The sequence below is a fragment of the Arachis ipaensis genome, chromosome B2 (genome assembly GCF_059453495.1).
Source record: "Arachis ipaensis isolate K30076 ecotype BB chromosome B2, ASM5945349v1, whole genome shotgun sequence".
Taxonomy (NCBI): Eukaryota; Viridiplantae; Streptophyta; class Magnoliopsida; order Fabales; family Fabaceae; genus Arachis; species Arachis ipaensis.
The window spans coordinates 87,645,887-87,671,525 of NC_142437.1; the positions used below are offsets into that span (position 1 = coordinate 87,645,887).

Here is a 25,639-nt window from a genome sequence, read left to right on the forward strand (position 1 = left end):
AGTTAACGTGGGCTCTAACGTTAAGAAGCAAGAGAGAAGCCAACGTTAGTGACATTCACCTTTGTCACTAACGTTGGCCAAGCCTCCATAAGCCACGTTAACTCCCACGTTAACTTAGTTAACGTGGAAGTTAACGTGAAACAAGAATGTGATCGCCAACGTTAGTGACACCTAACATTGTCACTAACGTTGGAATGAACCCACACAAGCCACTATGAGCCACGTTAACTCCCACGTTAACTTAGTTAACGTGGAAGCTAACGTGGATAAGGGAATGATGAGCCAACGTTAGTGACACTCAACTTTGTCACTAACGTTGGAGATGGCTAGCATGACCACGTTAGAAGCCACGTTAACCTAGTTAACGTGGACTCTAACGTGAGAAATAGGGACACATTGGAACGTTAGTGACAAAGGTAAGTATCACTAACGTTCTCGAAGGTTGGCAAGCCTACGTTAAAAGAGCCACGTTAACTAAGTTAACGTGGACTCTAACGTAGGAAAGGGGGAGACTTCTCAATGTTATTGGGAAAGGTAAGTCCCAATAACGTGTGCGAAGGACAAAGAGGCAACGTTAGTAGCAACGTTTGTGCCACTAACGTTGGAGTTAACGTGGCTCTTACTTTGGTGAGGAACGTTAGTGAAAAAAGTGATTGTCACTAATGTTCTCGAACCCACATTTCCACTTAAACGTTAACACCACTAACGTCCTAAGCTAAAGTCTCTGCCCACTTCATACTTTCTCTCTGCAAGTAAAATTAAGCCCAATGAAGAAGATAACTGCTTCAAACTCAAGATCCAAAGGCCCATACCAAGACTTGAAGAGCCAACTAGAAGATCGGAAGAATAGTATATATAGGAGTAGCTTTGAATTAAAATGGGATTTGGAAAATTGGGGGAAAACTACTCTCTGTACTTTGCCCTTCTCTGCACTTCTAGTTTTGTTTTCATAATGTATTCTCCATCTTTGCTTTTATTTTCCAGAGCTATGAACAACTAAACCCCTTTCATTGGGTTAGGGAGCTCTGTTGTAATTTGATGGATCAATACTAGTTTTCATTATTCTTCTTCTATCTGTTTTCTTGATTTTACTTGAAAGCTTTCGATCTTCATCCAATTGGATAGTTATCTTGGAAAAGAAGCTATTCAAACTTGGATCTCTTCTGAACCTTGAAAGAGGAAGGAAGAGATCATGCTAGAAATGCTTTCTCATGCTGGACCAAATTGGGTTTGGATGGATATGTGACTATAATCCTCTCAATACTTGATTTGGGAAATGCATGTGGTATAATCAGTGACCATACTTCATCTCTTCTCATGAGCAATTGACCAAGGAATTGGCTATTGATCAAGATTTGAGAGATTGAATTACAAGGAATTGTAACTCGATTACTTAAGATTGCCAAGGAGATCAATGAATGCATTGATTGAGGAAGAGATGAAAATGAAATTGATCCAGAGAATGCAACATCTCTTGAGCCCAATGAACTCCCCATTTCTGATCTTACCCATTCTCTTTAGTTTCTGTCATTTACTTTTATGAGCAGTTACCCCATTCCCATTTACAATTCTGCAATTTACTTTCCGTCATTTACTTTCAGCTCTTTATTTCTAGCATTTACTTTTTCTGTTATTTACTTTCCCGCCATTTTATTTTCTACAATTCTCAACTCAAATTCTGATTCGCTCAACTAGAACATTCCTCTAATTAAAGTTGTTTGATCAATCAATCTCTGTGGGATTCGACCTCACTCTATTGTGAGTTTTTACTTGACGACGAAATTCGGTACACTTGCCGAAGGAAATTTGTTACGAGACAAGTTTTCCGTGCATCACACAACCACTACAACAACTAACAGAAAAAAAAATCAACAACCCTAACATTTGTATTACATATTTCTGGCTCCTTAATTCAGCCTCCAAATTGCCAATCCTCACTGCAACACTCACGCTAATTTCTTCATTGTTATATGCTGCAGCTTCTTCAAAATTGTCATTATCATCCTCTACAACGTCTGCCCATCGAAAAAATCCACACCACCGTTTTCCACTACACTGTCACCAGTAAATTTAGGGATTCAGGAGTTGAACATTAAAAAACAGAAACAACATCTCTTAGACTCAAACTCACATTGTAATTCGGACATCCGAAGAAGGGTTTGTCTGGGTGGGCATCTGTTCCAGACCATCGGAGAACAGGGCGTTTCCCACACCCACAGCAATCTGGAACTCGTGAGGCTCTACTGCGACTAGGCGTCCTTGTGGTCGATCGAATAGAACTCCCGTCTCCCTCATTTGCACGTCTAACCATGGTTAAACCCAACACAGCAACGACGAATGAATCGAACAAGGAAGAAGAAGAAGAAGAAGAAGAAGAAGAAGAAGAAGAAGAAGAAGAAGAAGAAGAACGAGTCATACGCTGCTCCTTCAGCAGTTAGGGTTAAAAAGGGGCTCAGGGACCACATTGGATTACAAACTTTCCATGGGCCACGTCAGGTAACCGTTACTTCCTCCAGCATGGCAAAAAAATGCCACATCATTGCCACCGGGAACGACCTTGGACGGAAAAAAAGGGAAGGGACTCACTAGGTGCATTTTTTCCAATCTCAGGGATATAAATGGTGCAATTGAAAAGTCAGGGACTAAATCAGTGCATTTTATGAATCTCAGGAGCTATTTTAAAATTTAACTCCAAATAAAAATATCTTTTAAGTTCATCTTATTCAAATATCATAAACTCCTCTTGTTTACTAGATTAGGTTAAATTTTATTAACACAGACCCCTCACGCTCACCCACACACAACACAGCGCATGACAAGAGAAAAGAAAAGAAAAGAAAAGAAAGGGAGAGGACAGAGGAGATAACGCTGGCCAAGAGAGGGAAGAGAAACAGAGAGACGAAGGGAAGGAGAGAGAAACAGAACGAGGCAGAGAGGACTGTGAGGGAAGAAGGAGAAGAGGGAGGTGACGACGGCGGCGGTGAGAGAGGCCGTCGCCGCCGCTGAATCGAGAGAGGCAGAGAGAGACATAACGAACCTCAATGGTGGAGAGAGAGAGACGTTGACTACTGGAAGAAACTGCCATCGCCGTTGAGCCCGAAGGAGGACGCCGCTAAAGAAGAAGGAAAGAGGAAGAGGAAGAAGCGACGGCGCCCGCGCCAGGACATGCCTCAAGTGACTGCCACCGCTTCACAAAGATCCATCTATGAAATCAATTGGTGGATTCTGTGTATATGTAGGAAGAAATCTGGTCTCCTGGCACTCAGAAACAAGGAGTAGTTGCTAGATTGATTAGAGAAGCAGAATATAGAGCGTTGGCAGACCTAGTAGCAGATCTGATCTGGATCAAAGGCTTAATAGGAGAATTGAAGTGGCCTGTTCAGGAAGCTCCCATGGCATATTGCGATAATTTCTTAGCAGCAAATCTTATCCTGCATTCAAAGACAAAACTCTTTGAAATTGACTTGCATTTCGTCAGGGATTATGTCACAAACAGAGCCATTCAAGGGAGTCATGTTCCCACCTCAATTCAGATGGCAGATAGAGGAAACAATGAAGCAGAAAAGCTAAGAGCTCAGAATTCGGTTAGTCAGTTAGTGAAATCAGTTGTGCACACTTTCCTTTTTCTGTTATTACCTTCCATTTCTGTTGTGCTGAGGTGGAAGAGGTTGTTAGTAACTAACTCACCATCCTTGCCTACACTTTCCTGTATATATATACTCATACGTGTATCTTAATTTCTTAATCAACCCAACATAAATGGTTCCAGCTTGTGTTATCTTTAGCCACTGTATATGGTTGGCCAAAGCAGGTCCGGAAGAGTTCCCTTTGTCAGCAGCGGCACGAACCAAGGTATAGCTAACTGGCTCAGAAAGTGTTAAGGCATTTGTGAGTAGTGATACTGGAAATATGGGAAGCTAAGCTTGGGGAAAAAAATTGATTTTGATTTAAATTTAACTCTAATGCTAGGGTCTTGTACAAAACATGTTTGTAATTTGCTTTACATTACTGATAGTAGTGTTGGCTTGGAATTGAACAATGATATCTGATAAGAGATCTGTCTTTCAGCTTATGATCGAAGAAATTTGCCGTGATCTCTACCAATCAGATCATGGATGGAAAATAATATTGTTGAGATACTTCAACCCAGTTGGTGCACATCCTAGTGGAAATATTGGTGAGGATCCTCGTGGAATTCCAAACAATCTCATGCCATTTGTTCAGCTAGTAGCTGTCGGCAGACGCCCTGCACTGACAATTTTTGGAACTGACTATAAAACAAGCGATGGCACTGGAATATGTCTCACTATCTTTGGCTTGTTTTACTAATCTTCTCCCTTGAAAATTGCGAGCAGAGCTCATTGCTTGAGGTCTGTTAGGCATGCATTTCCATTCCTGCCCATTGATTTCTTCCTAGGATCTTACATATTGTTCGTATCTTTTTCTCAGGTTCGCGATTACATTCATGTTGTTGATTTAGCAGATGGCCACATAGCCGCATTGAATAAACTAGAGGATCCTAAAATAGGTACTTTTCGTGTTTCATCATCTGGTTCTATATTAAGTGTATTGGCTTTGTTAAACTCTGCCAGTAGCAATGGTTGGGAACTGATCTTCGATTTACTAGAATCCAGTTTTATTTATTTATTTATTTATTTATTTTCATTTTATGAAATGATATCGTGGATTTTGGTTAAATTTTTTACCGTGCGTTCACAGGTTGTGAAGTTTATAACTTGGGAACTGGAAAGGGGACATCGGTTTTGGAGATGGTCAAAGCTTTTGAAAATGCCTCTGGAAAGGTAACAGGCTATTGTTCTGTTTCTCCTCTATGATCTGTTGTTAACTTGTTACTCTTTTTGTCTTGTGAAATTTCCAACTTGAATTTGGTGCCACTGAGCCGTGCATGCTCATTTATTTAATCATTTTCTCCCTTCGGTGTTTGGAATGAAAGTAGTGTGATTAAGTTAGATGTGATTAAAAAATAATTAAATATTATATACAGTAAAAAATTGCTATTATTAAAGGATAAAATTAAAATTTATTTCTATGTATCGTTTTTGTCCCCAACGTTTTTGTTCTATTTAAGTCCTTAACGTTTCAAAATCGTCTCAATTTTGTCCCGCCGTCAATTCTGATAACGATCCCTAACGGCAGGACAACATTGAGTCAATTTTGAAACGTTAGGGATTTAAATAGGACGATTAAAACGTTAGGGACAACTTTGGGACTTACCCCAAACGTTAGGGACAAAAATGATACTTTACTCTTTATAACTATAATCTCATTCACTAATGGTTGTTGTTATTACCATGTAGAATGCGAGTTTTGAGTTTGATCACCTTGTCAAGGCTAATAGCCAAGCTGTTGCTGGCCTTATTACATTACTTTTATGGCACGCTCGGGAGATAATGCGTCTCAAACCTTTTATGCCAGAGTGTGGAAAAAAATATGTAATCAGGGAACAGAAGTCTGGTGTTGTGTGATGGCAACTGAGCAGGTATCATCATGATTTATTTTTATTCATCTTTAGCGTGTATCTTGTGACATGAGATATCTAGTCAAGTTTTGTAAGATGGTACCGAATTAGGTACCAACATTGCGACCATCGTGATTTATCTGATCTTGATAGTGTATCTCATGGCATTTCGTTTTAGTTATGACTTTGTTGATTGTGTATGGATGCATTTTACTTTGATAATGCTGTTTGCATAAGGTTTGCATACATTGTGATTCAGATAATTATTTGTGATTGTTAAGTTGCTTGCATGACTAATCATAAGTTATTGCCTATCATAAAATCATCAAAACATAAGTGATATTGCTTCTATTTTTTTTTGTCAAGATATTTTATTTTATTTAGTTTGGTAAAACTTTTACTTTTCAAAAGTAGCTTATAAAAGTTAATTTTCAAAATATAGCTTTTAAAAGTTGTAGCCTTTATGTTTGGTAAATTAAATTAGAGATGTTTTTTAATAAGCACAAACAATAAATACGTTTGGTAAAATAATTTTTAAAAATAGATATTTATGTAAGAATTAAATTTAAATATTAATTAATGTATAAAGTTATATTAGACCTTTTAATTTTAGTAAGTACAAGTCATGTTTGAAGAAAGCACTTCAAAAAACTTTACCAAACCAAGCATAATCTTCTCGTATATATTGATAATTGACTAATTGTTGACAAATAAAAATTAAGAATGTATTTCATTGTTTTGATTGAGTATTGTATTTAAATATTTTCTCCCTACTTTTCATGTGGTTAGTCTATTTCTCTGCATTGATTGTTTGCATTGTAGTTAATGTAACATGCTGAGATTCTCTTTTAATTTATTTATACAGGAAGCTGGTACATCTCGGGTGTAAGTTGCAGAGACAAGTCTAAGAAGTGAAATTAGAAGTTAGTGAGATATTGTTTTTAGCTCAATTAGAAAGTGCAATCTGAGCTGAGCTCATCTACAAGCTGAGGTTCACCACCCTTAGCTTCTTTTAGCCATTTCCTCTCTTCTCTGTTGACTCACACTACCTCATTCTTCCTGTAATCTCGTTCAATCTTCAGTCCTCTTCTGCTATCTTTTCTCTTTTCCTCAACTGTTCTTGTTCTTGATAGGGGTGAGTACGGGTCGGTTTGGTTCGGGTTTAAGGGGAAATTAGAACCAAACCGATCAAAATGTAATTAGTTCGGTTTGGTTTGGATTTGTATTTTTTTGTGTATGTACCCGAATCAAACCAAACCGATTAAGAACGGATTGGTTCGGTTCGGATAATTGGGTATCCGATGACTTTGAAATTCACCCAAATTTTATTTTAAAAATTCAACAAGTACAATAAACATGTAACATCAATATAAATAATCTAAACATGTTAAACACTAAATACATTAAAAACTAAACTCATTAAGATCCAAACATATTAATAGTGAATAATCTCACAAAAAGTCACTAAAAATTATATATATTTTTTTATTTAATTAATATATAATCGGGTTCACGGGATGGTTCGGATTTTGCACCTCCATAACCGATATCCGAACCAATTACTAACAAAGGCCATTGGTTTGGTTCGGATTGGACCCGATTATCCGTTGATTCCAGAACCAATTTAATTGATTCGGTTCGGGTTCGGACAGGTAATCGAGTACCCACTATCTGTGCTTATCCCTAGTTCTTGATTTCTAAAACCAAAAGTTCTTGATTTTAACACAACTACACATGATTTTTTTTTTATTTTTGGTCAAACAACACTCACACACACATTCCACACACACACACTAACTTAGTAACTCCTCTAGGATTCGATCTTGGTGTGGCTTCATTTGAGGCAAACATCTTTGCCACTATGTAGTATATACATACTCTTTTTTTTTTTTTTTTGGTCAAGTGGATTGGACAGCTCCTAATCCTAGGTATTACACCCATGCATTATATACTCACGCACACTACATGAGGGTACACACAAATGGTTCAATATTCCTCCAGGAGGATTTGAACCCGGTGCAGTTCTATGGGAGGCAATCTAATTGCCATCTGACCCAGGCCTCGGCTGCGTATATACATACTCTAATACGAGTGAGTTTTAGCATGAGGCTTTTTTTTTTTTTTTTGGTCATGAGCATGAGGCTCATCTGGAAAGGATCAAGCGGATCTGGGTGCGCTGTATCAATATTGACACCACTTGGTTTTAGACTTGTAATTGGCAGTATCCTTTTTTTTTTTGGACACGTTATTGGCATTATCTGGTTTTATGGACTTTGTATGTGCTTCCAATATGAACCCATGTTGAAATAGATAAAAGTTTGAAGGCAAAAATCCAAATTGCCAAAACGTGTTAACATTTTTTTTTCTTTTTTTTTTTTCACCAGGCATTTCAGTCAAAAATCCAATTATGACTAACTAGCGGCTCAACAGGCACGACTGCTTGTTCAGCTACTTTTCTATTGAGTTAAAAAAATATTTTTATATTTTTATTTTTAAAATTATAAATTTAATATCAATAATTAAAAAATAAAATATTTTAAGTTATTTAATATATATAAAAGGAATAAAACAATTAATTTAAATTAAAAAATAATTTTGTTGTTATGATGTATAATTTTTTAATATAAAAATTTATTAATATTATTTACAAATTAATTATTTATATATTAAATTTATTTATTTTCTCAATCTTATTTAATTTAAAATAAATTTTAAAATTTATATTCATATTCAAAATATTTTTTTATACATAATTCTAATAGATAAAAAATTATTTTTTTAATCTTATATTGAATATTTTTAATTATTTTTAATTTTATTATTATTTCAAAATTATAATTTTATTTTGATTATATCATCTCATCATATTATATACCATTATTTTCTCCTATTATTTTTTTACATGTATAACTATTATTGTCTCGCCGTCACTATTATGTTATCTTGTTTTATTTTTCTTTTTTGTTTTCTTCTTCTATTAACCCCGACCGCAATCAATTACCATCATATCATATTACCATTATCGCAACTCTCATTTTTGTTTATCACTTTGATCCATATATATCCATTGTATTAACTTTTGAGTTGTTAAAGATTTATCAAAAGAATTATTTTTTGTTTGATTTAGATATCTAGATGTATAACTATTATAAAGATACTTATTTTTCATACTTACTTATTAAGTCATATTTTATTATTTTTTTAAAAAAAATTAAGATATCAAGCATTCAAAAAATTTGTATAGAATAATTAAATAAAAAATAAAAAAAATATTAGTTATTTAATTTCTTTAATATATAGAATAATTGAATATAGAATAATTGAATTTAAATTAATTTAGGTATAATACTAAAATCATTATGTTGTTACCATGTGTAACAATGAAGATAAAATTTATAAATATTTGTAAATTCATTTATTTCTCAATTATATTTAATTTGAAGCAGATATAAAAATTTATATTTAAATCACTCTTTCTCTCGCATAATTTTAATAGCTAAAAAAATTTTATTTTTTATAATTTTATATTCAATATTTTAATTAAATTATCTGTAGTCTTATTATTCTTTTAGAATTTTTAATTTTTGTTTTTATTATTCTTTTTTCTCATCATTATCTATCTACATATGCCTCACCACCACTCTTATATTAGCTTGTTCTCTCTTCCTTCCTCCGTTTTTATTCTTTTTCTATCTTCTCTTCAATCACAATTAGTTATCAACATATATTAGTTCATAATTATTACACTCAGAAGTGAATATTACTTTAAAAATAAAAGTTCAGAGAAAAAATCTCGTAACTCTTATGTGAATCATCTACACTCCTATAAATATAACGAATGAATAAATTTAACTTTTTTTTATTATGAGTTTTTTTTATTATCTAATACATTCAAAGTCACATATTTTCATTTATGATAAAAGTTAAAAATTAAAGTTAAATGACATTAGTACTTTTTAGTTTAATAAAATTAAAATAAAGTACAAAAATAAGGATAAAAATTAAAAAAATAGATGGCTCTAGAAAAGGATAATATTAAATTTTATGTCATTATGTATGAGAATAGTGATTATTTTATTATATTTTTTTTTGTACCAAATAACACAAAAGTTAAATTTTATGTCCGTTTTTTATTACTTATGTTACTTATCTATAGTTGTTTAAATTATAACTCTATATTCATTGAGTCATTTTTTCCAACAAAAAAAAATAGTTATAAAGTCATTTTCATTTTTTATAGGAGTACATCCATTGTATCATGATTTTAATAATTAATGTAAAATTTAAAAAATTAAATAAATATATATTTATTTTGATTACATTCAAGAATGAATTATATATATTTTTATAGTCAAGAAATAGACTTAACTTGTTCTATAATAAATAATTTTTTAATCATCAAATTTATAAAAAGATCCTATCTTTTTATTTATCCTAAAAAGTTAAACATTAAAACTAATGTTAATACTTTTTTATTAACAAAATTAAAATAAAACAAAAAAATAAAACCTGAATAAAAATAAAAATATAAAATTTTGAATCCCAAAATATAAAATGGTTATAAGATAAAAAAATTACTTAAATATAATTTTTATAAGGTACTCAATGAATAAAATTAGATGAATAAATATTATATGTAAAATAAATTCTGGTATATTGATATATTGGTATAAAAATTATTCTGTGTAAATTTTTTCAAAAAAAAAATATGGTCCTGTTAAACTATTCTTTTAAAAGCATATCCATAATAAAAAAAATTCGCATGAATAATTTATATCCAATAGAAAATTCTTGATAAAGTTGTTGTGAAAAATGTGTGAAAGTTTTTTTAATTCAACTTAACTAACGGATGTATGGGAGAAATTTTTTTAATAATAAACTTTTCTAGGGTAATATTGGAACTTAAATTTAGACACCAATTGATATTATATATTGTGTAGGTACCTAGAGTATATTAGAAGAGTATAATAAGAGAAAAATTATTCTGTGTAAATTTATTTTTTAAAAAATTATCCCTATTAAACTATTTTACTTTTATTCTTTAAAATATATTCAAATAAAAAAAATCTACAACAATAATTTACATCTAATACAAAAATCTTAATGAGATTACTGTAAAAAAATGGATAGAAAATTTTTATTTAACATAAATGATGAAATTTTTTTTTAATAATAAACCTTTCTTTAGGAGCAATTTTGGAACTTAAATTTAGACACCAATTATCCTTATATTAGGTTTTATGTTTTATTTAAGTAAAGTGAGAAGGATGCAAGAGAAGATGAATAAGAAAAGAAAAAAAAATTTTTTTATTATGCACTAATAGTAATTTGATATGATAGATAGTAAGAGAAGAAAGAGATAATTATAGAAGTTCCGTGATTATGAATTAATGAGATAAGAGAGATCGTGAATGTATGTGATAAGAGAGAAGATGAGATAGTGGAAGTTTTTTAACGTGGAACTGACATATAGTGGAATAGATTATTAAGAAGGACAAAATTGGAAAAGAATTTTGGATACTAAACGCATGTATTGACATTATATATTGTTATACATATTATTTTACGTCTTATTATTTAACTTGGTTGAACTTTATAAAGTCTTGGTTAAACTTTATAAAAAGACTTATACATGTAATATTATTCTATATTTTTTCACTCATATTAATAAACATTTATTATTGCTTGTTTACAATTTTGGAACACATAACTCAACAATAAACTTTTTTTTCAGTTGACTCAGTAATAAATAATAGAGTAAACAGTAAACTACTATTTCTACCCATGAAAGTTTAAAACGCTGATAAATCTACCCACGAATAAGCAAAACTACCATTTCTACTCATGAAAGATGGACTTTTGCTAATAAAACTACCCGAATCCTAAAAATTTATTTGAAATCTCCAAAATACCCTTTAATATAACCTAACTCTAACTTCTCTTTTTACTCCACAGTACCATTCTCACCCAAATCTTTTCTCACCGCCACTCTCATCCCCAACCACCACCACTAACGTCATCACCATCAAAACCATCCCTTTCTCCTTTTATGCTGCTATACACCAGCGAATTCAACGACACTTCTCGCCGTTCATCTTCACGCTGCGATGGTGCCATTTGCTGCTTCGAATTCGAAGAGGATGATTATGTTTGAACCTTGCCTCTTTGCTCACAAACCTTCCATGTTGATTGCATCGATGCTTGGCTTCGTTTTCACACAAACTGCCCTCTCTGCCGCGCTGGGGTTCTCTCTGCCGCTTTGTTGTTTACTCCCATATTCGCCGCCAGGATCCGACCAAGTCTTGACGCCGACAAATATGGCTCGAAATCAGTAGGAAAAGTAAGGGGATTGAACTCCAGTTGCAAGGAGAAGAATTCGATTCGGTTGAAGGGGAGTGGAACGCGGTAGATTTCGATGGATTTTCATAGGAGTCGGAAGCCTAGAATGAATGAAAAGAGAACTCTGAGGTTGAGGATGAGGCACTTGAAGTCGGGTTTGGTTGTTCGTATGGTTTTATGGTCGGGAATAGATTTCTGCATCTGAGATTACAGAGTTTCTTCTTCTGCGGGCTTTGGGTTTAATAAAAAATTGGATATCTCCACCATTGTTACACCAATTGAGGCTGTGAATTCTAACTCTGGTCTCTGGATTTTGTGTATTCAAACTCTGGCATGTGCTTAAGTTGGCTAAACTGGGTGTTTTATGATGGGGTGAAGTTTTGAGCTAATAGATGAAGATTGGGAACTGGTTCGGGAGTAGTAGAGGTGGTGATGACGGTGGTGGTGACGGTAATGGTGGTAGTGGTGGTGAAGAAGAGTTCGAGTGGTGGTGGGATTTGAGATTAGAAAAGTGATGGTGAAGATAAGGGTAATTTAGGGATTTTAGGTAATTTTTTAGTGTTTGGATAATTTTGTTGTGTGGAACCCATATTTTATGGATACAAATGGTAATTTCCTTTTTTTATGGGTAGATATGTCAGCATTTTTAACTTTTGTGGGTACAAATGGTAGTTTACTCTTCAAAATATAAAAGTTTACACAAGTAAACTTTAGTTAAGATAGTACATTAATATATTTTTTATTTTTAGTATGCTACACTCAAATTTAAATCAATATAATATATTAATATCTAAAATCGAATACTCTCTAATCTATTAACGGTGTGTTTAAGAAATATAGAATTAATTGTTTTTTAGTAAAGGACAAATAGGTCCCTAACTTTTTTTTCGCGGACATTTTTGTCCTTAAGGATTGGAAAATACATTCATGTCACTAACATCTCCAAAATGTGGACAAATTTATCCCTCCGTTGAAGTGACTCCGTTGGACCTAACAGAAAAGTCTAACGTGGCTCTCGTGGCGCTGACCTGGCCGTTACGGGAGCACACGTGGCATGTAGCTTTTGAAAATAAGACTTATTAGTCCTCCCTCACCAAAACGTCGCCGTTTCACCACAACTCCCGATCTTTCAAATTCATAAGCCCTAATCTTCCAAATGGACAGAAACGGTGAAGTGGGTGAACGAAGAGGAGGAAATATTTCATCCTATGGCATCCAACTGAGTACCATCAAGCTTAAGAAGAAGTGGAGTTCGCCGTTGATGCTAGTGGTTAGTGTCCTCTTGGCAACTTGGCTCACAGTGTTCTTCACGTTGTTCTTCAAATTCTCCTCCAAATGCCTCAAATCAATGGCTTGGCAAAGTGCAATCAAGTAGGTCGATGACATAAGTTTGAGAATCTCAACAGCTTCATTTGTTTTCCTAGCTAAAATCAAACCAAGAGAGTTCACATCTTGGTTATGCTGCTCAACATTCTGGACATGGCTAGTTACCGAGTTTGCAAGATATTGCAGTTCGGAACAGTAAGAGGCCAATTGCGATTTTAGTTCCTTTGAAGCCATAATCCAAGCTGGGGTTCCTACTAGCACTTAGATTTGAATGCAAGCATGAGTTTCTCAATTGATGCAATGGCCAATCTTGGGTTATCCATAGACACACCAATTGAAGTACCTTGAAAGTTACCACCATGCAAAGCCTTGTTCCTTGACACATCAATCAAAGGGTTGTCGTTAACAGAGTTAATTTCCCTCTTAATTGATTTGGTTGAGAATCTAATCACTTCAATCAAAGGGCCAAGCCATTGAGGTGAAGTCCTAAGTGCATATTTGTCCTGTTTAGACTTTTGCAACGGATCAATCTCGTGCAACTTCTTGATGGCTTTGACATATGAGCCTCCATCCAAAATGTGTTTCATTATGGCTGCAGCCTCAATTTGTCCATGATGGTGCTTCAATTTGTGTGTCAAATGGTCAGTGAACTCTGGCTTCCCCTGCATTACCTCCGCGAATATGCCCGAAAGAACCTCCGACAAGACAGCTAGGATATTGGCCTCAAATAGGACAATTGAGGCTAGTCCAGAACCAACAGCAGTGCCATTCACTAGTGCAAGGCCTTCTTTAGGTTGCAACTCGAAAAAATCGGATCCGATTTCGGCCACATGGAATGCTTCTTTTGCATTAAGGATCTCTCCATTGGGTCTAACAGCCTTCGAATTTGGTCTGCCAGTTAACAAACCAGCAATGTATGATAATGGAACAAGGTCGCCAGAGGCTGTGATTGTTCACCATGGGACGAAATGTTTCTCCCTCTTCGTTCACCCACTTCACCCACTTCATCGTTTTTGTGCATTCGAAGGATTATGGCTCATAAATTTGAAAAATTGGGGGGTTGTGGTGAAACAGCGTTGTTTTGGTGAGGGAGGACTAATATGTCCTGTTTTCAAAAACTACATGCCACGTGTGCTTCCATAACGGCCATGTCAGCGTCACAAGAGCCACGTCAGACTTTTCTATCAGGTCCAACGGAGTCACTTCAACGGAGGGATAAATTTGTCCACGTTTTGGAGAGGTCCGAGACATGAATGTATTTTTCAATCCTTAGGACGAAAATGTCCGCGAAAAAAAAGTCAGAGACCTATTTGTCCTTTACTCATTGTTTTTTAAAATTAAACTAGTGTATGTACCCGTGCTCAGCACGGAAAAATTTATAAAAGTAAAAAAAATATATTTATATGTTTGGATATTTAAAAAAAACACAAAATAATTATTATGTTAAAAAATTTATAAAATTATTATCAAAATCAAAGTTTAAATTAAAAATAGTGAGTAATAATTATTTTACACTTTTTTTAAGTAAAATAATTATATATTGATACAGAATTTAAAATAAAATTAAAATATTTATATTAGAATCCTATTTTTTTAAAGATTTCTCTGTAAATAACATTGATGGTTGAATTTGCAGACATTCCTACGTGATTCATAAGTAAAACTTTTAAACCTCTCTTACTCTTAACTCTTGAAAGTGCCACATATAGTTGGCCATGTGTAAAAATTGGTTTGGGCAAGTACAATCCAACATGAGATAAAGTTTGTCCCTGAGACTTATTAATTGTCATGGCAAACGATACTATTATGAGACTAATTGGGACGATTTCATTTGTTGGTACCATATTCATTCTTGGAATCAAAGCAATATGACCAACATTGTTACCCGTTAAGACTTCACATTCTATGACATGATTTCTAAGCTTTCTAACTTGTAGCCTTATACCATTACAAAGACCACTGGATTGGTCAATACTCCTCAGTAACATCACTGAAATACCAACCTTTAGTATTAATTTATGTGGAGGCAAACCAGAGCAATTTATGCTATTCAGTAATTCAGGACTATAGAGATCTAGTTGACTCTCCATATTCCCTTCATCCATACAAATCGAATCCGAACTGAGATATAATTTTCCCCCTCCAGGAATGATAGCCATCAGATGGTTGTTGACCTCTTCAATGATGTCCATTGTGGGAGCCAGTATAGTTCTTACTTTGAAAAATCCTTTGAGGACATGTTATCCAAAATATTTGGATAAGAAAAATGAACCAACTCATCAAATGCCTGGTCCAAAGAAGGAATAACAATATCTCTTAGAAGACATATCTCAGATTCACCATCCATATTGTCACATATTAGACCATCACAAACTTTCAATAACCACTCACCAAATTGTTTTGTCCCATCTTGATCTGAAGTAGTCGTCCCTACAGAGAGTCTCATGTTTTTTGTTAGTTTGAGCACCTGACAAAACTTTCAAAGGTAAGACGAATCACGGTTGAATGAACAATATCTTGTCTCAATCCTCGTGAAATAACAGAAAGAATTTGTCTAAAGTCTCCACCTAGTACAACCATTTTTTCTCCAAAAGACAAATCTTTGTTATATGTTGGAGAAAACCTCATGATATCACATAAACATTTATCAAGCACTTCATAGTAGTACCTACTAACCATTGGAGCCTCATCCCAAATTATAAGTTTAGCTTTCAACAGCAGCATTGCTTAAGGGAAACCAGGTTTGATGTTACATACAGAATCCTCAATTATATTCAGCGGTATTTTGAACTTTGAGTGTGTCGTTCTTCCATTGGGAGGAAGTAAAGATACAATACCACTTGAAGCAATGTTTAACAAAATATCACCCTTGAGCGAATCTCAACAGACATAAGGTTTCAAAGAAATATTTTTTCAGTACCCCCATGACCATACACAAAAAAAACCCTTCATCACAATACACAGGTAATGCAGCCAACAATATCTCAGCGAATCTAGTTTGACTCTCTATAATAATATCTCTATCTTTGCTTAGTTGTTCGATATCGCCAACAATCAATTCAGCCACTTCTGATGCAGATGGCAAGTTGTATGTCCTGTGGTCCTTTTACTAATCAACTTAAACTTTATGTTTGTGCAATTTTCCTGTTGGTACCTATTTCTTGCATAGCGAAAACTTTTTGCCAAATTATTATATTTATCTAGCATGTTTCTTAATATTGCCACAATTTTCTTATCCCGCTCATTTATAGCTTCATTGAAACTGCACAAAAAAAAAACACACAATAAATTTTATGTTATTTTCTCTCACAGATAAAAAATAACTAAAATGTTTGATTGGTTGCATGAAAATTACCGAAGTGTGCGTATCCGATTATCAATCTCATTTTCTGTGTCATAGATATATAGTTGGGCAAATATTGGTCGCAGACTATCCGGAGGAAGTAAGCTACCAATGCTATGGTAGTTTTGACCCCCAGGCTTAAAAATTGGAGGAGCAGTCCCATTGTTCACCCCACGGTTAATTTTTCCGGCCATTGATGTAAAACAAAACATTGAATTAAATGCCCTTATATTTTTTAAGAAATGAATACTTCTTTGATCTCCTCCAGTATGAAGCTGAATGAGCTCATCAAGAGGCACAGAAAGTAGAGGAATGCCGTGTGCATTGTTATGCGTCATCCAATTGAATGAATTTAATTAGAATAAATAATAAATTATTTATTAAAAAAAAACAATTCACTGATACAATGAATTACAATTAATGTAGTTTAATTAATTAAGTAATATAAATTATAATAAATTATATTAATATTTAAATATCCAATCAAATCAATTAGTTGATATAATTAAGTCATTGTAATAAATTGTATTAAATGAGTTAAAATAATTAAATAAAAAAATACTCTCTGGAGCATGCTACGTCAGCTCCATCATTAAGTGCAGAAACTCAATAATATAAGCAAGTAAGTAAGTATTTGCACTATTATACTTCTTGTTCTACATGATGACTTAAGATATTTGTTTTGTATGTTAAATAATATAAATAATATTTTATATCTTATATTCATTAAATATTGATATTAAGAGGAGAAAATGATGTAATAAATTTATAAATAGTAATTATAAAAAATAAATAATTATTTATTATATATAACAATTCTTGATATATATAGGATCATGTATATATTAGGATATCTATTTTAATTATGTGAGTAATTATTGTTATTTTTATTTTTTATTATATTAGTAAATAATATTTAAAACTAAAAGAAAGAAAAATAACTAAATTTTTTTTTAAATTTGAACAAAAACTCTCTTATAAATATAGTAAAAATATAAGATGTGATGTAGAAAAAAAGCTAAAGCGACATAAATTTTTACTGAAAATAAAAGTATTTTTTTGTTCATTTTTTTTAGACACATAATTATTTTATTCAAGGTATAAATTTTAATTGATATAAACTAATGATAGTTAAGTATACCAAAAAAAAAAGCAATCAATAAAAAAATAAAACTTAAATAAGGCAAATATGTTCTGAAAAAAATTAGAATAAAATAAAAACTCCAATTATACCCATTAATCATATATATATATATATATATATATATATATATATATATATATATATATATATATATTTTAAGATTTATACTTCAAAAATTTAGAATATTAATATTTTTTATTTTTTATTTTTTTAATTTTAGACTATTATAAATATTAGTTGTTTTCTAATAATAGCAATCCTTTTAAAAGAATAAACATAATTAAATAATTTTAAAAATATATCATGATTTTTAAAATAACAAAAAATTTACAATTACCTAAAATATATTATTTTTGTGTAGCAATTGAAATTTAATTACCAATATAAAAGTTATATATAATATCCTATCATAAACAAATAAGTGTTTAATAAAAGAATTTAATATTTATATAATATAAAAAATAAATTAAAATTTGAGCTTAATCATAGTAAACACTAAATTTTAAATTTTTATAAATAAAATTTTATCATTTTTTTCTCGAAATAACTTATACAATAAAAAATTCCTAACGCATTATTGATACTCAAATAATAGAAATAATATATTAATAAATAAAAATATTATTAAAAGTTAAATATACAGATAAAAAATTATAACTTGCAAAAATATTTTTAGAATTTATTACACAAATATTAAAAGTCATGTATTTATATAAATTAAATTATATTAAATTGTAAGATATTTAGATATTTAATTAAATTTAAAAATAAATAGTATGCCAATTCAAATAATTTAGATTGGAGATAAAAAAGATATATAATCAAATTATATCATATAACATAACATTTTTATAAGTTTCTTTTATAAGAGATTTAATAAAAAAATATTTATCATTATCTATTTAACGTAACAATTTAAATTTAGGTGAATTGTTCCAAAAAAATACATTTTTTGAATTATTTATTGTTAATATATGGTCAATTTCATAACATTCAATAATGACATAAATGATTATATTTGAACTACAAAGTTAACCTAAATAAAATATAGAAATTGATAAGAACAAAATATTAAGACAAAAAATAATTAGAAGCGTAAAAATAGAAAAAAAAATTATCAAATTTAAATAATATAAAAAAGAATCTAATATATAAAGATGTGAATTGTAAAAATAGAGGGATACATATATAAAGAAGAATAGCATGCATGCATAGACGCTTTTTCGCTATATCATAATTTGCTCCAGCTATACAATGAATTCAGCGGTAGTCGGCAGCTCCATTGAGCAACGGTAATGCTTAAATTGAGACATTTTCGAGTTATAAACAAACAATCAACGAAACATTATTCATCCATACCTTTTTATTTATCCATAAAAGAAATTTTATATAAAGAAAAAAAAAGAAGAAAAGAAGAGTTGAAATAGCAAGGGCGATAAAAATGATGATTCTTATCATTTTGTTTGACCGTCTATATATAGAAGACCAAAAAATCATGATTATCTAACAAAATTAATTTGTATTTATTGCATTTAATTTGAATAAGCAAGAAATGATCATATTTTAGTTTAGTATTTAATTCACATTATTTGAATTTGACTCAATACATATAATTTAATTTGATTTAATTATTAGTTAAAAATATCTCAATTGCTTATTTTATTTATAGATTTATTATTTTAATTATTAATAATTTAATCAAATCAATTAATTAATATACATAATTTATATCTAATTTGTTTTAATAAATTAAAAAATACTACCAGAATATTAAAAAAAATAAATTAAGAAATACTATTAAAACAAATTGATATAAATTATAATAATCATGTAATATTTAAATATCTAATCAAATTAATTAGTTGATATAATTAATCTCATAATAAATTATATTTAATGAGTTAAAAGAAATAAATTGAGAAACACTCTCAGAAGCATGTCACGTCAGTTCTATCATTAAGTGTAGAAATTCGATTTTTATATAATAAAATAAACGTTAATTCATATATAGTATATAAACAAATTTAATTAGAATAAATAACAATTTATTTATTTTATTTTATACTTTATAAATGAAAAGACTAATTCACTAATATAACGAATTATAATTAATGTAGTATAATTAATTAAGTAATATAAATTATAATAAATTATATTAAGAAAAGAAATATTTAAATATCTAATCAAATCAATTAGTTGATATAATTAAGTCAGTGCAATAAATTGTATTGAATGAGTTAAAACAATTAAATTAGGAAACACTCTCCGAAGCATGCCATGTCAGCTTCATCATTAAGTGCAGACATCCAATTTTTATATAATAGAATAGAAGATTCTTTTTCCTATTTTAAAATAAATCAGATTTGCAAATCTAATCTAATAAATTTATATTTAAAATTAAAATAATTAAATTAATCCTAACATAATTTAATTTTTTAAATATATCTATTTTTTCAATCTTCTTTCTCTCTTATTAAAGGTAATACAATAATATTATATATACTTCAAGTCTTCAACCATTTTTTTTATTTAATCTTTTTATTTCAAATTTAAAAATTAATGTAAAAATTAAATTACAATTCAGTTCTTTCTAAAATTCAATTAAATTCCATTCCGTCTCATTAAAATTTTAAAACACACTAAGTGCTTGTTTAATTTGTGTATTATTAAATCAATAAAAATATTTTTTTAAGAATTTATTTTTTAATGCATTTAACAAATTTTTTATAATAAAAATAAAAATACTAAAAAAATAAAAAATATCTATTTTAAAAAGTTATAATTTATATTATTTTAAGATTTTTTTTAAAAAAATATTTTTATATAATAAATAAATAAATAAATTATTTTTATTTTATTTTATCCAAATATAATTGATAAATAACAAAAATTTTATATAAAATATCTAAATATAAAATCACTTTTATTTTTATAAAAAATCTTTTTTAAAAAATCATTAAACCAAAATCTTTAAATACCTTTCAAATAAGTCCAAAAACCCACATAAATTCACGGAAAAAAAGAGGAAGGAGAAGAAGAAGTAGTAGTAGGAACCCTATTCCCAATTCAACAAAATCATATCACAGAATCTTGTAATTGCCTTATCGATTTTAATTCATAACTATAATCTCATTCACTAATGGTTGTTGTTATTACCATGTAGAATGCGCGTTTTAAGTTTGATCATCTTGTCAAGGCTAATAGCCAAGCTGTTGCTGGCCTTATATTTTACATTACTTTTATGGCACGCTCGGGAGATAATGCGTCTCAAACCTTTTATGGCACAGTGTGAAAAAAAATATGTAATCAAAAAATAGAAGTCTAGTGTTGTGTGATGGTAACTGAGCATGTATCATCATGATTTATCCATCTTTAACGTATATCTTGTGACATGAGATATCTAGTCAAATTTTGTGATTACTTTATCATAAAAGTTTGCATACATTGGGACTCAAATAATTATATGTGATTGTTAAGTTGCTTGCATGAGTAATCATAGTTACTGCCTATCATAAAATCATCAAAACATAAGTGATATTGCTTCATATTTTTCTTTGTCATGATATCTTATTTGGTTTAGCGTGATCTTCTTGTATATAAGATAATTCTTGACAAATAAAAATTAAAAATGTACTCATAGTTTTGATTAAGTATCGTGTTTAAACATTTTCTCCCAGTTTTCGTGTGGTTATGGTTAGTCTGTTTTTCTGCATTTATTGTTTGCATTTGAAGTTAATGTTAACTTACTGAGATTATCTTTTAATTTATTTATACTGGAAGCTAGTACAACTCAGATGTAAATTTCAGAGATGAGTCTAGGCCCCTGTTCTAGTTGTGTTTATAGTTTGTTCTTTCTCTGATGCTATTATATAATTTTAATACTTATGAAATAGAGTCTAGGCTCTATTTTAGTTGTGTTATTTGGTTTTATTCAAGAAAAAAAACTCTCAGATACTATTATATAATTTTAATACTTGTGAAATAGTACCATGTTAATTGACTATTGTTTCCAGAATTTGTGGGAATTTTTATTTATTTATTGTACTCGGTCCTGAATTCTTATTCTTATGTTAAAATATTTGCGTTGCACTAATCAGAAAAGGATACTTGTCTTGAACATGCGATGGGATATTGAGATACTATTAGATTTCTTGATTGTAGACATTATTAATAACTCGCACTGCTAGCGATTTTGGATTTGTGAATGGTTGTTATGGACTGAAAGTGCTTCAAACATTTTTCTTCCAAAACATCAATCGAGAAACATTAGAGCCCTGTGATGTTTCAGTAAATAAACGATCCAAAAATTGGACATCAATTTTTGGCATCTTTTATGATGTTGGTAACTTTTACTAGCTCTGAATGGTCAATTTTGAAACAATTAGGCATGTGCGTGGGTCAAAATATTTTATATTCTGATGTAAATGATTTGTATCTAAAATCTAAATGGTGATTTTCCAATTATTTGTTCTATTAATTATTTGTCGAAGAGAGAAAGCCGGTGAAAATAATTATGAAAAAGTCGTATACTATTCTTTATATAAGAACTTAAGAAGTAAGATATAAAAAATGAGAGTAACACCAAAGGTCAAATTATTTGCTTGGAGATTAGCCTATGAAGGCATTGCAGTTAAAGCAAAATTGAACGAGAAATTACCACAAGTTAGCAGCCTTTGTCCCCGCTGTCAATTGGCGCCGGAGACACCGATGCATGTCATTGTCTTCTGCCCAGAAGTTCTTCAAATTTGGAACAGCTCCCTAGTAGCTAGCACTATTCCCCGCGACCCTGACCTAAAAGCTTGGGATTGGTGGAGTCAATTCATGGAAGTTGAGAAATTCAAACCCAATTTCAGAATCAGAAGTGCTCAAGTGGCTTACCTTCTATAGCAGATTTGGTTGGCGCGGAACGCTTTAGTCTTCGAGGACCAATGCCAGGAACCTGGGGAAATTCTGTCTCAGGCGATATTGTTGGAGGAGGAATACCGATGACATCATTTTCTCAAACCACCTTCTCTATGAACAGTAGTAACTAGCGCTTTGGAACTTCTTTCTTTCCTTCCTAATTGTTTTCTTTCTCTCCTTTACCCATTAGATAATTTTTATGTAGAGTAAACTACCATTTGTACCCACGAAAGTTGAAAACGCTGACATATCTACCCATAGAAAAAAGAAATTACCATTTGTACCCATAAAAAATTATTTTTACAGGCAAAATTATCCAAACACTAAAAAATTACCTAAAATCCCTAAATTACCCTCATCTTCACCACTACACCACCTCCTTCACCCAATCACCTTTCTAACCCTAACCCTCTTCACCCAACCACCACCCCTCTTTCCCTTTCTAATCTCCAATCCCACATTGATGAGATATCCTATCAGGACTATCTTCAGCTCTAACAAGTTCACCGTTAACGCCGCTGTTTACGGACCGGTTTGGAAGTCTCTGCGGCGGAACATGGTTCAGAACATGCCGAGCTCCACCAGGCTGAGGGAGTTCCGTACCGTGAGGGACAATGCTATGGAGAAGCTCATCAACCGCCTCAGAACTGAAGCAGAGAACAACAATGGCGTTGTCTTCGTCCGCAAAGACGCGAGGTTCGCGACGTTCTGTATCCTCGTTGCAATGTGTTTTGGCCTCGACATGGAAGAACACAAGGTGGAGAAAATAGATCAAGTGATGAAGAACGTTCTCATAACTCTGAATCCAAGACTCGATGATTAACTTCTGATCCTGAGTCCTTTCTTCTCGAAATAGAGGAAAAGAGTGTTACAAGTTCGAAAGGAACAGGTGGATTTTATTGTACCGTTGATTGAACAGAGAAGAAAAGCTATAGAGAATCCAGGCTCCGACGAAATCGTAACAACGTTCTCATACCTTGACACACTGTTCGATTTGAAGGTTGAAGGGAGGAAATCTGGTCCTTTAAATGATGAATTGGTTTTCCTCTGCTCAAAGTTCCTGAACGGAGAACGGACACGACGGCGACGGCGGTGGAATGGGGGATAGCGCAGCTGATTGCGAATCCGAAAGTCTAAGAAAAGCTTTACAGAGAGATAAAGGAATGTGTTGGGTGGTGGGATTTGAGATTAGTGTTAAATGTTATTGCAAAGAAGTAATAAGAGAGAATTTGAAGAATAAGAAGAGGATTTGAAGAGAGAGAGTAAGTGTTATTCAAGCATTATGAATGAACCAGTAGCTTTTTCTTATTCTGCAGAAGTAACAAGTTCACCCTTATATACAAGTTGAAGCCATACTAAGTAACAAACTTCTGCCTAATAATTATAACAAACTTGAATTTAAATACTTGTATCTATCTTCTTCGTTCCTTATTTAGCTAACTAACAATATGAATGACATTCCCCCTTAAGTTGCTAGTTTTGAGACAAAACTGACAACTTACAATCTGAATTAACAACCGCCACAAAACTCATACATTCCCCCTAAAGTTGGGAGAATAGATGTCCAATAATCCCAACTTGATGTAGAAAGTCTTAAAAGGAGCAGGTGCAAGTGGTTTGGTGAAGATGTCAGCATTTTGTTCTTTGGTGGAAATTGGCAAAAGTTTGATAAGACCTGATGAAGATTTTTCTCTTACGACGTGGCAATCGACTTCGATGTGTTTAGTACGCTCATGAAAAACGGGATTGGCAGCAATGTGACGAGCGGATTGGCTGTCACAATAGACAGGAATAGGACTTGAACAAGGTAAGCCAAGATCAGACATAAGATAAGAGAGCCATTGAGCTTCACAAGTTGCTAAGGCAAGAGCACGATACTCTGCCTCTGAAGAGGATCTGGACACTGTCAATTGTTTCTTGCTCTTCCATGAAATGAGAGAGGTCCCCAAGTAGAAACAGAAACCAGAAACGGACCTTCTTGTATCGATGCATGATGCCCAATCGGCGTCAGAGTAACCCGAAAGCAACAAATCTGAGGAAGTTGAGAAAAATAGACCAGCTGCAGGGGCTTGTTTGAGATACTTTAAGACACGAATGGCAGCTTGATAATGAGCAGTGGTTGGACAATCAAGGCAGTGACTGAGTTTGCCAACGGCAAAAGAAATGTCAGGTCTTGTTGTGGTAAGATAAACAAGCTTGCCAATTAATCGTCGATATGAAGCCACATCAGAATAGGGAGGAGTTGAATTTTTACTTAACTTGTTAGAGTAGTCCATAGGAGTAGATACAGGTTTACAATCAGTCATACCATAGTCAGCTAGAAGATCAAGCACATATTTTCGTTGATTAACAGCAATTCCCTTGCTTCCCCTGGCGACTTTTAGTCCTAAGAAGAATTTAACATCCCCAATATCCTTGATTTTGAAAGCCTCGTGAAGGTGTCTCTTGGTAGATTCAATGTCTTGTATATTATTCCCAGTGAATATGAGATCATCAACATAGGCTAGGGCAGCAGTGAATGTCTCACCGGTCCGTTTTGTGAAGAGAGAGTAGTCATGTTTGGATTGAGAATAACCAAGAGATGTGAGCATAGAGGTCAGCTTAGCATTCCATTGTCTACTAGCTTGCTTTAATCCATAAAGAGATTTTTGAAGCTTGCACACCAACCCGGTTTGAGAGACAACAAGGCCAGGAGGAAGTTGCATGTAGACCTCCTCGTCAAGATCACCATGAAGAAAGGCAGTGTTAACATCAAGCTGGTGAAGATGCCAATCTTTCGCAGCAGCTAAAGCCAAAAGAAGTCGTAATGTTGTCATTTTGGCTACAGGGCTATATGTATCAAAGAAGTCAAAGCCTTGCCTCTGAGTGTACCCTTTTGCAACCAGTCTTGCTTTATGTCTCTCAACGGAGCCATCGGGCTTCAGTTTGAGTTTAAACACCCATTTACAACCAATGGCTTTCTTTCCTATGGGTAAAGGAGTGAGGGTCCAGGTCTTATTTGTAGCCAAAGCTTTTAATTCAGCGGAGATAGCGTCTTTCCAACAAGATTCAACAATAGCCTCCTCATAATGTTTGGGTTCAACAGACGATGCAATAGCCACAGATA

General features: G+C 32.2%; 1 protein-coding gene and 2 pseudogenes across 3 annotated transcripts; 2 read left to right on the forward strand and 1 right to left on the reverse strand.

Annotated features, from left to right (window-relative positions):
* Positions 1-2,752: 2,752 nt before the first annotated feature.
* LOC107625391 (uncharacterized) lies at positions 2,753-6,816 on the forward strand. 3 transcript variants are annotated; one of them, XM_088503438.1, is made up of 7 exons: positions 2,753-3,584; positions 3,770-3,852; positions 4,069-4,370; positions 4,450-4,528; positions 4,720-4,802; positions 5,319-5,500; positions 6,345-6,816. In XM_088503438.1, the coding sequence occupies exons 3-6, from the start codon at positions 4,299-4,301 to the stop codon at positions 5,484-5,486; spliced, it is 402 nt and encodes a 133-aa protein (XP_088359564.1). In that variant the 5' UTR covers positions 2,753-3,584; positions 3,770-3,852; positions 4,069-4,298; the 3' UTR covers positions 5,487-5,500; positions 6,345-6,816. The 3 variants fall into 3 exon arrangements, with proteins under 3 accessions (XP_088359564.1, XP_088359563.1, XP_088359562.1); XM_088503437.1 differs by lacking the exon at positions 3,770-3,852; XM_088503436.1 differs by having other exon boundaries at positions 2,787-3,852.
* A 6,208-nt stretch (positions 6,817-13,024) lies between these two features.
* Positions 13,025-22,623, reverse strand: LOC107627318 (phenylalanine ammonia-lyase pseudogene; annotated as a pseudogene).
* Positions 22,624-23,023: 400 nt separating this feature from the next.
* On the forward strand, positions 23,024-23,751 carry LOC107627317 (cytochrome P450 77A3-like; annotated as a pseudogene).
* The last annotated feature ends 1,888 nt before the right edge of the window (positions 23,752-25,639 follow it).